Source organism: Phragmites australis, chromosome 2 (genome assembly GCF_958298935.1).
Source record: "Phragmites australis chromosome 2, lpPhrAust1.1, whole genome shotgun sequence".
NCBI classification, from domain to species: Eukaryota; Viridiplantae; Streptophyta; class Magnoliopsida; order Poales; family Poaceae; genus Phragmites; species Phragmites australis.
Window position 1 is genome coordinate 41,410,870 of NC_084922.1, and position 15,083 is coordinate 41,425,952.

Here is a 15,083-nt window from a genome sequence, read left to right on the forward strand (position 1 = left end):
GAAGAATCGTAAGATCATAAACGGATTCAAACAGCAATTACTCTTGTTATTTAGTAGTAAACGGTATCCCAAACAAACGATACTTTGATGCTGGTAGCGCTTACAAACCATACTGAAAGAACAACTTGCATCAATAACAGACTTCTCACTCAAATACTAACTCAAGTGTCCATGCAAATATGACGATTACTGATATTATTACGACGACTTCCAAGCTTCAGAAACTTCAATACTTGGTATCATATGATTGCACACAAGGCTTTATATGCTGCCTCCTAAAATCCGTGAATCTTGATGCTCTCTTTCTTCACAATTCCGGCCTAGCCAAAATAGAAGATCATCGGATAAGGAAATGCAAACCACAACTACAAAGATGTGAATTGCTTTCATATAACTTACCTGGACTAGGAAAGTAGCAACATTTTTACGCTGATCACCTTGCAGCTGAATGACCTGCGTGTATAGCAGATGATTCATCAGTATATGAAATTCAGATAAGAGAATTTAAATCTAAAGAAAGTGAGTACCTGGCCTAGTTCTGGATCCTGGACTACAGTGCCATTGCAGCAGAACTCCTTTTTGAGATCCTTGAGGATCTTGTTATAGCTGTACTCTTTCTTCAAGCCCTGAACAGTTGTCAGACTCTTTCTTCCGTTGCGCTGCTGTACACGCACATGCACATAATCCTTTGATCCAGCACCAGAGCTGGAGTCCTCAGCATTTGCCTCCGCAAACGGATCTACAATGAAAACGTCAAGTTATCAACTTCCGGCTTTTGGGTGTGCTCAGGCCAGGACTCGTAGGTCAACGTTAGCTTTTTCACATTGGAGGCAAACCAAAAAAAACTGAGTTAATAAAACCCAGTATCCCATGAATGCAGATAACCTCATTAATAAATATATGTATCAGTACTATCACCTCAAGAGCAGGTTGCTCATGACCCTTATAGACCATGAAAGAAATACATATTAGAACTTAGGATAACTAACAGAATGCTAGAATGGAGGCAATCTATAGTTTTTCGGGTAAGAGAACACAGAATGAAACTGAAAGGGATTCATTCTCTGTAGGACCTATTTAAGAATGATAAAATCACTATTGTTTGAAAGAGATAATGCTGTAATGAAAAATGTCAGAAAAAGGAGTATATACCAAAAGCAGATGGAAGCTGGTCGTCAAGATCAGACATGAAACTTGGCTGTTGAGTTTGATTAGTCCCCAAACAGATCAACGGTTTAACTTGTCGGTCTGGATGTGTGAACTGCAAAACATTCCAATCGATCAGCTAATATCCAGAGTCATATAGGCATTTGAAATTTAAGAATGTACAACTGAAGTCATTGTATTTAAATAGGTTGTATTTTGAAATACTTAATCAAAAGAGCACCCGCAGCAAAACATGAGATATTCACAATGACTGAAAACCAGTGACGTTACACAAGAGAACAACGCTTAACAAGATAATACCTATAAAAATGATCAAGGAACTATCCTGGAATCAGTAGCCATAACGAAGCTGAATGGAAATTGAAGCCACATGAATCCTCACATAGCTAGCCGATGGTCTCTTAGATTCATAACGAAGGGCATATAAAGGACAATGGGAACAAAAAAGGGCACTAGTTCACAGTTAATCAATTGAATGGTGGCTTATCGATCTAAACGGACTAGAAAAGTTAATTGACCTAACATAGCAAAAAAAAGCTGACACACAACATAACTGAAGTGCAAATTTACCAACAGTGGCCCGATGACTTATCAGACAAATACCTGCCCAATATCTCGAATGATAGCTACAAGCAACAATCATCAAACTCTGCTTTTTGAACAGTAGATCCAAAAGAGGTATCTTCTGAAATGGGGTCGGTAAGCACACACACCCAATTCTTTTCTACCGTCATACTAAAACATCATATAACAAAATCTGCCTCCTCATACACTACAACTGTTTAAATCAGCATACAAGTCCTTAAGATTTCAATATAATGAAGTTCCAACTTCGACCATTTTATGCATAAGAAAATAGGTAAACCAAAATATGAAGCCCTTTCAACGTCGATCATTGTACACGTCAGAAAATAGCTAAACCAATACATAAAGGCCTTTCAGTTTCAGTTTCAGGACCACAAGGATACCTAAAAACGCGTTCATTTACGGCAATCAAGCGAACGAATCGGATCGAATGATAAACCCTAGCCAAAAATTCCCCCAAACCAAACCGTTCGAAGGTCAAATAGAGCAGGACCCAACCATCTATCCCCTCTCCCCGACCCAATACCACTCGATCAGAGCCAAAAATTCTCCACCACAACAAACCAACGCATCAATTCTTCCAAACAACCCCGAGATCCGCTCGGTTCGGATCGAGATTACGGCCAGAAATCCGACCGACCACAAATCGATCCCCAGACGGAGCCCATCGCTCAAGGCTCCACAAATCCAAGCTCGGAAACATGGATCCCACCGAGGGAGAAGAGGGAAGGGGCAGGAGGTCACCTTGGTTGGTGGCGCGAACGGCGACGGGGGCCGAGGGTCGGAGGCGAGCGGAGGAAGGGAAAGGCGATACGACTTGACCACGGGGAGAGCTTTCTCTGAACCACTGGTTGGTTATAAAGGAGAGGAGGAGGCGCGTACTTCGGCGGACCACAAAGTGAGGAATGATTCGGCCCACTCGAGTCCCTTCGAGGGCGGTGAATTCAGCCTTGCCAATCTTTAGGCCCACCAAAACTTAGGGCCGGAGCTCTGTGAATTTCTACTCTATTCAGTTGGGCCTCGTGGGCTAACAGTTGCAAATGGGACGCGCAATGCAGGCCCAAGCAGCTTAACGCCGGTGCCCCGGTCGTTCATGCATGCGTCACTTTCCCTCTGGCTGGATCGATGCAACGTCATCAATGATGCTAAGGATGATGAATCCGGGAGGTCAGGTGGGCTGAAAAATTGGTAATTTAGTTTTATTGTGAAATTATGAGAAATTAAGTTAAAATGTGTTTTAATATATTTGTGATGAGTTATTGATATTTGATATTTATTTGGTTTGATGATCTTCGATTTTGTGTGAGCTTTGATGTGATTTAGGATTTTATTTGAACATATTGATTATAGATTAATTAGAATTAAAATTAGAGATATGTGTTTTCTTGTCTCATAGTGTGTAGGTAATGTATGCAATTTGACAATCGATGGTGGGATGATCGAGGCCAAGCAGAGTGTTTGGTGCTGGATGATTAAGGAGGTCAAATGGAGTCAAGGGTGATTCTAGCTGAACACGTGGAGGCCAAGCAAAGCATGAAAGACATATGGAGACGACGTATTAATAAAGTCAAACAAAGGGGATGCCGGTGCAAATGACAAGTTGATCTGAGAGATCGGGAGTGGAAGAGACTTCACGGTGGTCAAGATCGCATGACGGAGTATACACGTTGACATCGAAACGCTTGCTTAAGGTATAAGCAAGACGGCAAGTCATACTTTGAAAAGTGTGCAGACGGTTTCACGGTTTGGTCTCAAAATCGTGGGAGGACTGGAGGAGTACGTGACACCATCATGAAGCTCGCGTCGAGGCGAAACTAAGTCGTGAAGGTATCACGACCGTCCGATGAATGGAAAAGAAAATAGACTAAAATATCCTCGATAGTAGGTTGGAGTGTTCTACAAAAGAGGGGTATTTTAGAAAAATACTAGGAAACTTAGGTTTCAAATTTCTAAGCCTATAAATAAAGGGGTAGGGCTATGAGAGAGTTTAAATCAGCTACTTGAGTCTACTTGTGTTATTCATTTGAGAGCTTAGAGCTAGATTTTTAGAGTAGAGAAGGATGCGAGCTTAGCTTATGTAACAGGTGAGAGTTTTGAGAGATAAATCTTTGTAATTTGTTTAAAATAGGGTTGACCTCTTTGAATAATAAAGTTTATATTTTTCATATACTTAAATTTCTCTTATTTTAGTTTTACTCTATTAGTTCTCTTACAAGTTTGCAAGTTTTTCGATTTCTGGTTTTGATTTTCGATTTGTTTTTTAGCTAAAATTTCAGCACCTTATGAGGTTATTTTTTTTGTTGCTAGAGGTATAAAATTCACATACACATACTTGTGTGATGAGATATTGAATTCTCTTGCTTTTAGACAATCAGTTTAGAGAGTTTTGTTGCTCGGTGTTCATATTTTCTTGTTTATTTGCAAGTTATGATCTTTCAAGTGCAAAAACATATGAATTAATCTTAAATAGGACCTATAATTTATATATCATCTATAAAATTATGTTACCTCAATTTTCTCCTGTTAAAACTTCTCTCTGAGTCACAAGCTATGAATAAATCTACTTCGTTTGTGATGTTGCAAGCATGTACTGCAAATAATAATCTGAATCATCGTTACAAAGTTTATGCGAACTTAAATTGAAGGCAATAGGTTTGCCGGGCTTCTCAGGCAATCATCTCCACTCATGCACGGGGTAAGGCAAGAGGAGCTTCCTTTCTTATGGCCAGAGGGAGAAGACGAAGGCAGCTCATGGACGATGGCGGAGCTATGGAGTTTCCAAGCAGCGGCCGCGCGCTGGTGTTGGCCTAGCGGTGAACATGCATGACGGAGATCGAAAGGCGGCCCATCCTCCCCTTCAGAGCACTCCCCCCGCCCCGGTGGAGATGGTGGCGGAAAGGCAACGGCGAGGGTGGGCGGCCGTGCAATGGCAACGACACCGGCGGGCGGCCGCAACGGCAGTTGGTGAAAAGCTGGCGTTGGTAACAGTGAAGAAAAGAGAACCGAGTGAAGAAGGATGGGTCCCATAAGTGCATGTGTCTGTTTCTATTGGTTCGTGACACAAATCATTTTGTGTCCCCGTTACACAATAAAATTTCTGCTTTAGGTGGGCATGTACGGTGCGATTGGATCATGCATTTGCGTGTGCCGCGGAGACCGAATAAAAAAAAAAAAAGGTTTGGTGAGTCGGTTGCCGTTGCTCAACAGGAGGCAGCCCAGCTCACGATTTGCCCGGCCCAGCGTGTCAGATGACGTGCGTGTGGCCTGGTCGAGCAGAGGCAGGTGCGGGAGCCTCGGTGGGTGCGCTCTGGGCTGGCGATCGAGTCGGAGACGTGGTTGTTGCGAACAGACATTCTTTGAAGTTCTATACATGTAACAAGGGCACATGTTCGGATATAACTATCATCTGAACGGACATGTTTCATATATTTTGAACATGTATATATATAAACTCAACGATCAATGATATAAGTTACTGTTTACTCTCTACTCTATCTATTTTTCAACTATAATAGGTTATCAATCACGTTTGTTCTTCACCAAAAGTTGAAACATCAAGAACAAAGACTTTTAGGCCTCGACACATGGTAAGCAATATGGATAATATGATCATGAGATTTGCTTTCAACGATTTATTTAGAGATCTCAATTAGACTTTTAATAAATTATATATTATTATATCTAAGTTCTACATAGTATTATAATAGGTTATTATCATCTTATACTATATTGTATCTTAGAGATATTTGTTTGCTTGTCTCGTAATGCGCAGGTAATATATGCAACTTGACAATCGATGGTGAGATGATCAAGTAGGCCGAATGAAGTCAAGGGTGATTCTAGCTGAACATGTGAAGGTCAAGCAAAACATAAAAGACAGATGGATGGGATGATCAAGTAGGCCGAATGAAGTCAAGGGTGATTCTAGCTGAACATGTGGAGGTCAAGCAAAACATAAAAGACAGATGGAGACGGCGTATTGACAAAGTCAAACAAATGGGATACCGGTGCAAATGACAAGTGGCCTGAGGGATCGGGAGTGGAAGAGACTTCATGGTGGTCAGGATTGTATGACAGAGTACACACGTTGACATTGAAGTGCTTGCTTAAGGTGTAAGCAAGGTGACAAGTCATACTTTAAGAAGTATGCAGACGGTTTCACGGTTTGACCTAAAAAACGTGGGAGGACTGGAGAAGTACGTGGCACCATCATGAAGCTCGCGTCGAGGTGAAACTAAGTCGTGAAAGTATCGCGACCATCCTCGATGGTAGGTAGGAGTGTACTAAAAAGGGGTATTTTAGTAAAATGCTAGAAAACTTAGGGTTCAAGTTTCTAGGTCTATAAATAGAGAGGTAGGGCTATGAGAGAGTTTAAATCAGCTACTTGAGTCTCCTTGTGCCATTTATTTGAGAGCTTAGAGCTAGATTTTAGAGTAGAGAAGAATGTGAGCTTAGCTTATGTAATAGATGAGAGTTTTAAGAGATAAATCTTTGTAATTCGTCTAGAATAGGGTTGATATCTTTGAGTAATAAAGTTTATATTTTTGTATATGCTTGAATTTCCCTTATTTTAGTTTCACTCTATTGGTTCCCTTGTAAAATTGCAAATTTTTCGGTTTTTGCTTTTGATTTTCGATTTGGTTTTTAGCTAAAATTTTAGCATCTTATGAGATCATTTTTTTTATTGTTAGAGGTATAAAATTCACATACACACACTTGTGTGATGAGGTATTAAATTCTCTTGCCTTTAGACAATTAATTTAGAGAGTTTTGTTGCTCGGTGTTCATTTTTTCTTGTTTTTTGCAAGTTATGATCTTTTAAGTGCTAAAATACATGAATTAATCTTAAATAGAATCCATGATTCATATACCATTCGCAAAATCGTGTTAGCTCGATTTTCTCCTGTTAAAACTTATCTATGAGTCACAAGCTGTGAATAAATCTACTTCGTTTGTGATGTTACAAGCATGTACTGCAAATAATAATTTGAATCATCGTTACAAAGTTTATGCGAACTTAAATTGCAGGCAGTAGGTTTGCCGGGCTTCTCAGGCAATCATCTCCACTCATGCACGGGGTAAGGCAAGAGGAGCTTCCTTTCTTATGGCCAGAAGGGAGAAGACGAAGGCAGCTCATGGACGATGGCGGAGCTATGGAGTTTCCAAGCGGTGGCCGCGCGCTGGTGTTGGCCTAGCGGTGAACATGCATGACGGAGGAGATCGAAAGGCGGCCCATCCTCCCCTTCAGAGCCCCCCCCCCCCCGGTGGTGGCGGTGGCGGAAAGGCAACGGCGACGGTGGGCGGCCGTGCAATGGCAACGACACCGGCGGGCGGCCGCAACGGCAGTTGGTAACAGTGAAGAAAAGAGAACCGAGTGAAGAAGGATGGGTCCCATAAGTGCATGTGTCTGTTTCTATTGGTTCGTGACACAAATCATTTTGTGTCCCCGTTACAAAATAAAATTTTTGCTTTAGGTGGGCATGTACGGTGCGATTGGATCATGCATTTGCGTGTGCTGCGGAGACCGAATAAAGAAAAGGTTTGGTGAGTTGGTTGCCGTTGCTCAACAGCAGGCAGCCCAGCTCACGATTTGCCCGGCCCAGCGTGTCAGATGACGTGCGTGTGGCCTGGTCGAGCAGAGGCAGGTGCCGGAGCCTCGGTGGGTGCGCTCTGGGCTGACGATCGAGTCGGAGACGTGGTTGTTGCGAACGGACATTCTTTGAAGTTCTATACATGTAACAAGGGCACATGTTCGGATATAACTTATCATCTAAACGGACATGTTCATATATTTTGAACATGTTTATATATATAAACTCAACGATCAATAATATAAGTTACTATTTACTCTCTACTCTACCTATTTTTTTAACTCTAATATATTACCAGTCATGTTTATTCTCCACTGAGCAGTCGAAACATCAAGAACAAAGGCTTTTAGGGCTCGACACATGGTAAGCAATACGGATAATATGATCATGGGATTTGTTTTCAACAATTTATTTGGAGATATCAATTAGACTCTTAATAAATTAAATATTGTTATATCTAAATTCTACATAGTGTTATAATAGGTTATTGTATCTTTATATTATATGGTATATTCAATAATATATCAGCATATTGATACTCAATAAAGTTGTATGTATTTTATATAGCTATGAAGAATTTCCTTTAAATTCTCTATTTCATATATAAATGTCTACGGGGGACAATCTAATGGAACTTAGTGGATAGTTGTATCACTAACTCTATACTTAGTGAAATTATATATTTTCAATCTCTTAAAAAAAAGTAAAAAAATGTTTTGACAATCGCTGGACGCGATGCTATAATTATCAGCTCTGGTCACGCCATAATAAATCTCACTATGAGTACTCAAATCACAATCGATGATTATATTCCGATGCAACACGTACCTACTAAGTTATAGAGATATCCGTCAAAATAGTTTTCATATCGAAACACATGATAACAACAAAGAGGAATATCTCCTCATTAAAAAATAATAGATATGGTAAACAAATACTAAAGAAAATTCTCTCTTTATCTTCAGGATTATACTATACATATATCAAACTTGTACCATATGTTACGTATAAGGTAATTTTTCAGAATGTTGATACATTCCAAATATGGCATGATCGCCTTGGTCATCCCAGTGTCGTGATGATGCAAAAAAATATCAACAATTCAATTAGTCATGGTATGAATACTGCCAAATCCCATAATCTTAGGATTTTATATACACTGCATGTGCCATAGGGTAATTGATTTTAAGACCCTTTTATCTTAAAATCCGAGTTGAACCACTTAAATTCCTTGAACGCATTCAAGGCGATTTATGTGATCCAATCCAATCATTAACTGGACCGTTTAAATATTTCGTGGTTCCAGTTATCGCATCTATATGATAGTCACATGCGTGTCTTTTATCCACACAAAATCATGCTTTTGCTAAAATAATTACTCAAATTATTAAATTACGAGCGCATTATCTTAAACAAAGGGTACAATCTATTCTAATGGATAATACGGCTGAATTCACCTCACGTGCCTTCAATGATTATTGTATGGCCTAGGAATTCAAGTCCAGCATTCAGTACCATACATCCATACTCAAAATGGTTTGGCCGAATCTCTTATCAAAAGAGTCAAGCTCATTGTATGGTCATTATTACATAATTGTAACTTATCAATTTCATGTTGGGGTCATGCAGTCTTACACGCTCCTGACTTAATTAAATTACGACAAACTGTATATCACAATACTTTCCTGCTGCAGTTAGTGCATGGAAATCCTTCTAGTATTTCTCATCTACGAAAGTTTGGTTGCGCTGTATACGTACCGATCTCGTCACCGCACAGGAAATTTGGGATCTACGTGGGGTATAACTCTCTGTCGATCATAAAATATCTCGAGCCCCTCACATGGGACCTATTTACAGCCTGGTACGCTGACCGCATATTTGATGAGGAGCATTTCGTGGCACTAGGGGGAGATTTTGAGTACTAGAAAAAATGCCAGGAAATCAATTGGAATGTTACAGACATTTCCTTCTCAGAATCACGTACTCAAGAATCTGGACTCTCAGTTAAGAGATTCATAAATTTGTAATATATTATAAATAACCTGCCAGATGCATTTACTGACAACAAAGATGTCACTAAATCCTATATTCTTGCTAGGAATGTGCCGGAAAGAATGGAAAGAATAAACAAAACCACTCAACTCCCAAATCAAAATAAGAGGGGAGAAGTACGGATACAAAGGATAAAGCTTCTTGCAAGCAACCACGAAAACAGTGGAATCTCTCCTCAAAAGCAGTAAATGCAAATCAATGTCAAGTTGAAAGACACCCACGGACTATGGATACTATACATCCAGTGGATGATCAACATCCACATCCTAGCTCAACTATGCACACAAATACTGATGCTGGGATATCAGAACACCTAGACTCTATCGTAATGGAAAATCACGATGAGTCAGAAAGGGTAGATGAAATTTTCATCAATTATATTGATTCTGGAGAATCATTTAATAGAAAGACTATAATTGTCAACACTTACTTCTCCTCAAAGATTGCAAACGACCTTCTCAATGATCCAGATCCCAAGACCATGGTAGAGTGTCGCAAGCGCTTGGACTGGACACAATGGAAGGATGCAATCTAGGTAGAATCGCGCTCGCTCTCCAAAAGAGAGGTATTCACATCAATCAGTAATACCTACTCCTCGTAACATTTTTCTGTGGGATACAAGTGTGTAAGACCCCGAACCCGAGATCTCCTATATTAGTCCCTGGATCAACTAGCTAATACACACAGTATAACAGTAGTAGTATCACAGTCAAACTTCGTACATAAGTATTATGGTTTAGAATACAAAAGGTTACAAACCATACCATATATTACAAACCTAGCCTAACGGCCAACAAAACACAGCAGAAAGCAAAAGCCCAAGCCACAAGCAGCGAGGGTGCGAATATGACTTTTAGGACTACTCTTCATCCTTGCCCTCACCTCTAGCAAAATCAGCATCAATTTTTTCATCTAAATGACAGCAAGAGTGAGTATGAAAAGTACTCAATAAGTCCTATACTATTTCAAAGTGTTTGATAGATGCATAAAGGATGAAAAAAGGACAAGGCTTTACGGTTGAGTTTTAAGCGTAAAGCAGTTTTTATGCAATTATTCCTTTGTATTATCTATATTGACTTGAAAATAGTTTTGAATAGTTCAAATCAGGTAACAGACTATATCTGGAGGTTTGTCGGTCTTGGGAGGGGCTGTACCTCGCTTTGCAGTCCCTATTATCACATCTGGTGTATGTCTAGTACCACACAACTTCTAGTGGATTGAGCTAGGAACCTCATCACACGGATATCTAGTCCACACACTTCCTCATCAAGACACACACTTTTAGAGTCTAGTCAAAATGGTTACTGTTGTCGCATGTCCATGACTGTGGACACGACTATTCGAATAAGTTTACACTCTGGAGAGGTTATACAATTTTACCCATGCGATATGATCAGCCTCCAACCATTGCAAGTGGAGGAGCGAATCATACCGAGACCCTCTAAACGCCTTTCCTGCCGAGCTTTTCTATGAAATTTACCCTCAAGCACCAGAGTCTATGTATTGAAGGCTAGTCCCCCTTTTAAGCCTAGGCCGGTACTAGCAACCTCCAAACTGATGGACAGATGACCACTTGACTGCTTGCTGCTCTCAGCCTCCTAGTATGATGCCCAAATCAGTTCGATGAAGGAGAGGTCAAGTCCTGCCCATTCAGGATGCATGGGGTGGCTAAGCATGACAGCGTAGTGACTCGCTCCTTAAACGGCTAGGGCAGGTATTTTCCAGCAATGAATACCACATAGGTAATTCAAGCCCCCGGGAGTATCCTCATACAGAGTACCACTCCACATGCCCCCGCCAAAACAATTTTCACCTATTTTTATACATCACCCTCCACATCCCACATGACATCAAAGATTTCACAACCATCATGGAATTCACAACCATCAAGAGATTTATGGTATATGAGTTATCATTGATAACAGTAAATCTTATCTCCAATGAGAGGTATTCAATCCTAAGCATGCTAGATATAAAGGTGTCCTCTGTCATTAATATAGATATAGATAACAATAGGTAATCCTAGGGTAATATATATTTTGGATGATAATATTTATGACATGACAAATGTTGATAGGATTAACTACTACAAGTAGTTTGTAAAGCTCAATACATAGCGTATACGATATAAGTCTAGTTTTAAGTTGATCATGTAGATTAATGAAAACATAGGTTCAATATGATCAAGGAGATCAGATTTGCCTTCTCCAAGATTTTCTTCAACGTCTTGGTTGAAATCAGGATCTTCCTCGCTCCTGACGCTTCCTGCGCAGCACTCGCAGAATTCTGACGGTTCTGTAATTGCGACTACGATTAGTAACAAGCTATACTAGAGAAGAATCAAATTTAACACCAAATGGAAATCCAAATAAGTCCTAATAGATATCACACTATGATAGATAGGTAGATCACGAATCTAGATGAATTTTGATGAAAGAATCGTCAAAATCAGAGCCAGAACAGAGAAGTTATGACTCTGAAAGATTTAATCTAAATTAAATCAAAAATTACAAAATTGCACTATTCATAAGTGGGGCTCACAGGTGAGACCCACATGAACAATAGTTTGGGTCCGCATGAACAGTACTCGATGGGACCATATGAACAGTCCCAGCTGGTGAGATGAGCTCGGATTGGGTCAGGATGGGCCGGGTCGGGCTTGGTCTGCACAGTGCTGGGGAGCACAATGTTGGCTTAGTGGGCTGCAGAGCTGGGCCAGCCCACTAGGCGTGGCCTTTGGTGTTGGGCTGAGCCGTGGCCCACTTGGCTAGGCCGAGCCACAACCCAAGGCCGATCTACGCGAGTGCGAGGGTGTGTAGGCGCGTTGGCGCAATGCGAGCGATTGAGGGGAGGGGAAAAAACAGCTGGTGACGAGGAATCCACGGCAGCACGCACTGGGAAGCTCGCTGGAGTTGGGATTCTGACAGGGTTTCACGATGGGAAGTTGACGTCGGGCTTCTAAGCGGTACAGTGGATGCGGTGGGGAGCTCATCGACGACGGCCAACAACGAGATCAACGCCATATGGTGGCCGGAGAGGGGACAGTGGCCCGAAAAAATTTGGGCAGTACCTCCCTTGCACTGGAAGGTGCCACCTGCAAAGAAAAGAGTCCTAGTGCCTCTAGGCATCACGGCACGATGGCCGGCCACAACATAGAGCAAAAGCACGCCGGCGGCGGATGGTTTCACGGTGGCGGAGGCAAAATGCTATGGCTACATGCGGCTACGCGTGAGAAGGAGCTACATGGATGCCTACATGCTATCTATGTGGCCTTAAGGCGGGACTGGAAGCCTCATTGGCGTTGAGATGGTGAGAACAAGAAGGTGGCTGACGGAGCGACGATGTTGAAGCGGTGGAGCAACTTGGTCTTCTTGCGCGGGCGGCTCTCGTGGGGTCTTCGACGAATGAGTGGCGGCACAAAGACAACATTAGACTCCTAGAGCTCCTTGGTAGCACGTCGACGATGGCGAAGCTGTGGTGGAGATAATGGGCATGGTGACGGTGGAATGGGAAAAGGGGGAGGAGAAGGAGTTGGGTGTGCTATTTGTAAACAAAAGAGTTGAGAGAAGTGAGCAGAGAGAGACGGTGCAGCTTGTGACGGCGGGCGGAATGGGCAACAGGCGTGGTGGCGAGGTGGCAGGATGACGCCAACCATTTTCCCGAGGCGTGGGTGCTCTACGCCGTCCATGCGCGTGCGTGATCATGAAAGTCGCGGGCGCTAGGGGCTTTGGTTGCGGGAGAGAGAGAGAGAGAGAGCTGAGAGAGGGGGAAGGGAGCGGGAGCGCGCAACGGGACGGGTGAGAGAGGCAAGTGGCTCGCCGATCGTCGTGGTGGCGAGAGACAGTGAGGCGTAGCGCTGGGTTATGCTGGAGGAGAGGGAGGAAAGGGTGCGCGCGAGCGATGGTGGATGGCGGACACTTGGACGGCCGAACACGCACGGGCATGGGCGAGCGTGCGGGAGCAGGCTGGCACGGGGTAGTGCGGGCTTGGCCGGGAGAGCGTGCGGGGGAGTTGGGCTGAGCGCACGTGGGCTAGAGAGGAAAGAAGGCCAGGCTAACTGCGCTTGGGCCAAAACAGAGAGGGAGAGAGAGATTGAGCCCAGGAGAATAAAGAGAAAAATAAAAAGAGAATTGGTTTCGGAATCAAATTCATTGAGTGATTTGAACTTAGATTTGGACTTTTAGATTAAGGTCAATTCAAATAAATATATTTGAATTATGATTTGGGCTTAGATCTTGAGCTTCTTGAGATGATTGGAGTTTAAGGATCGAATTCGAATTGGAGTTGAGCTGAATAGAATCTAGGTGTAGTTTTGAAATTGAGAAACATTCAATGTCAAAACTCCACACAAAGAATCACAAAAACCTCAAACCAAAGTATAAGAACCAAAATAATGCAAGGACTATTTTGAAACTGACTCTAGTGCATCTTATCACACTTAATACACATGTGAATGTATACATACTGGTATATATACATTAATATACCTAATTTTCTAATCTTAGCTAGTCTACTTAATCGTAAAAAGTTTTAATTTAGAGTGAATTTTGTAATTAACATGCTTAAACTCAGGATGTTACAAATTGGGTTTTTATCCGTAAACAGAATGAAAACAACGAGGTGGTGAGATATAAAGTGAGGCTTGTAGCACAAGGGTTCACGGAGAGACCCATCATTGATTTCAATGAGACCTATTCTCTAGTAATAAATGGAATCACGTTCTGATATCTAATTTGATTGGTAGTTCAAAATCATTTATCTATGCAGTTGATGGATGTAGTGACCGCATACATATATAGGTCACTTGATTCAGACATATATATGAAAGTCCCCGAAGGACTAGACATTACGAATTCAAACGCAAACTGCAACATGTATTGTATAAAGCTTAAAAAGTCATTATATGGGTTAAAGCAGTCAGAAAGAATGTGGTACAACCAACTAAAAGAGTTCCTTAAACAAAAAGAGTACTCCAGTAATGATGATTGCCCATGTGTCTTCATAAAGAAGTTCTCAATAGGATTTTGTATTATCTGTGTTTATGTTGGTGATCTTATCATTGAAAATACCGAAGATATAGATGAAACACACAATCATCTTAAGATGGAATTTGAAATGAAGGATTTAGGTAAAATCAATTTTTTCTTGGGTATATAACTCGAGCATCTCCCTTCAGGTATTCTAGTACACCAAGCTATATATACCCAGAAAATATCGGAGAAATTCAATATGAATAAATCATATCCATCCAAGGCACCATAGATCTTGGTCTTTTCTTTCAAAGAGAATAAGATATGATTATGATTGGATACACTAACGTTGGCTACTTATCAGATCCCCATAATGCCAGATCACAGACAGACTTCATGTTCTTACACGGTGGAACATCCATTTCATGGAAACAGACTCTAGTGGCTACCTCCACATATCATTCTGACATAATTGCATTATATGAAACATCACGTGAATGCGTATGGTCTCGCAGAATGATTAATCACATACAACAATCATATGATATTGGTTCTATTGAATCACTGACATTACGGATAATTGATTAAGGGGGAGTGTTACGAACAAACATCCTTTGGAGTTCTATACATGTAATCAATTAGCCCAATAACTACCATAAGCAGTTACCAACTAAGGGGCACCCGTTTAGGTGGAACTGTCACCCGAACGGACATGTTC

General features: G+C 41.4%; 1 protein-coding gene across 1 annotated transcript; it reads right to left on the minus strand.

Moving 5' to 3' along the window:
- Positions 1 to 23: 23 nt before the first annotated feature.
- On the minus strand, positions 24 to 2,616 carry LOC133908916 (protein translation factor SUI1 homolog). The gene is made up of 5 exons (XM_062351138.1): positions 2,497 to 2,616; positions 1,153 to 1,261; positions 528 to 739; positions 400 to 453; positions 24 to 320 (listed from the first exon to the last, which is right to left on the minus strand). The coding sequence occupies exons 2-5, from the start codon at positions 1,187 to 1,189 to the stop codon at positions 276 to 278; spliced, it is 348 nt and encodes a 115-aa protein (XP_062207122.1). The 5' UTR covers positions 1,190 to 1,261; positions 2,497 to 2,616; the 3' UTR covers positions 24 to 275.
- Positions 2,617 to 15,083: the final 12,467 nt, after the last annotated feature.

Bases quoted from the DNA above. Each gene is read 5' to 3' on its own strand.
- LOC133908916 (XM_062351138.1), bottom strand. From the start codon at position 1,189: ATGTCTGATCTTGACGACCAGCTTCCATCTGCTTTTG. The intron at 454-527 runs GTACTCACTTTC...CTATACACGCAG, and splicing joins AGGATCCAGAACTAGGCCAG to GTCATTCAGCTGCAAGGTGA. The intron at 321-399 runs GTAAGTTATATG...TATTTTGGCTAG, and splicing joins TTGCTACTTTCCTAGTCCAG to GCCGGAATTGTGAAGAAAGA.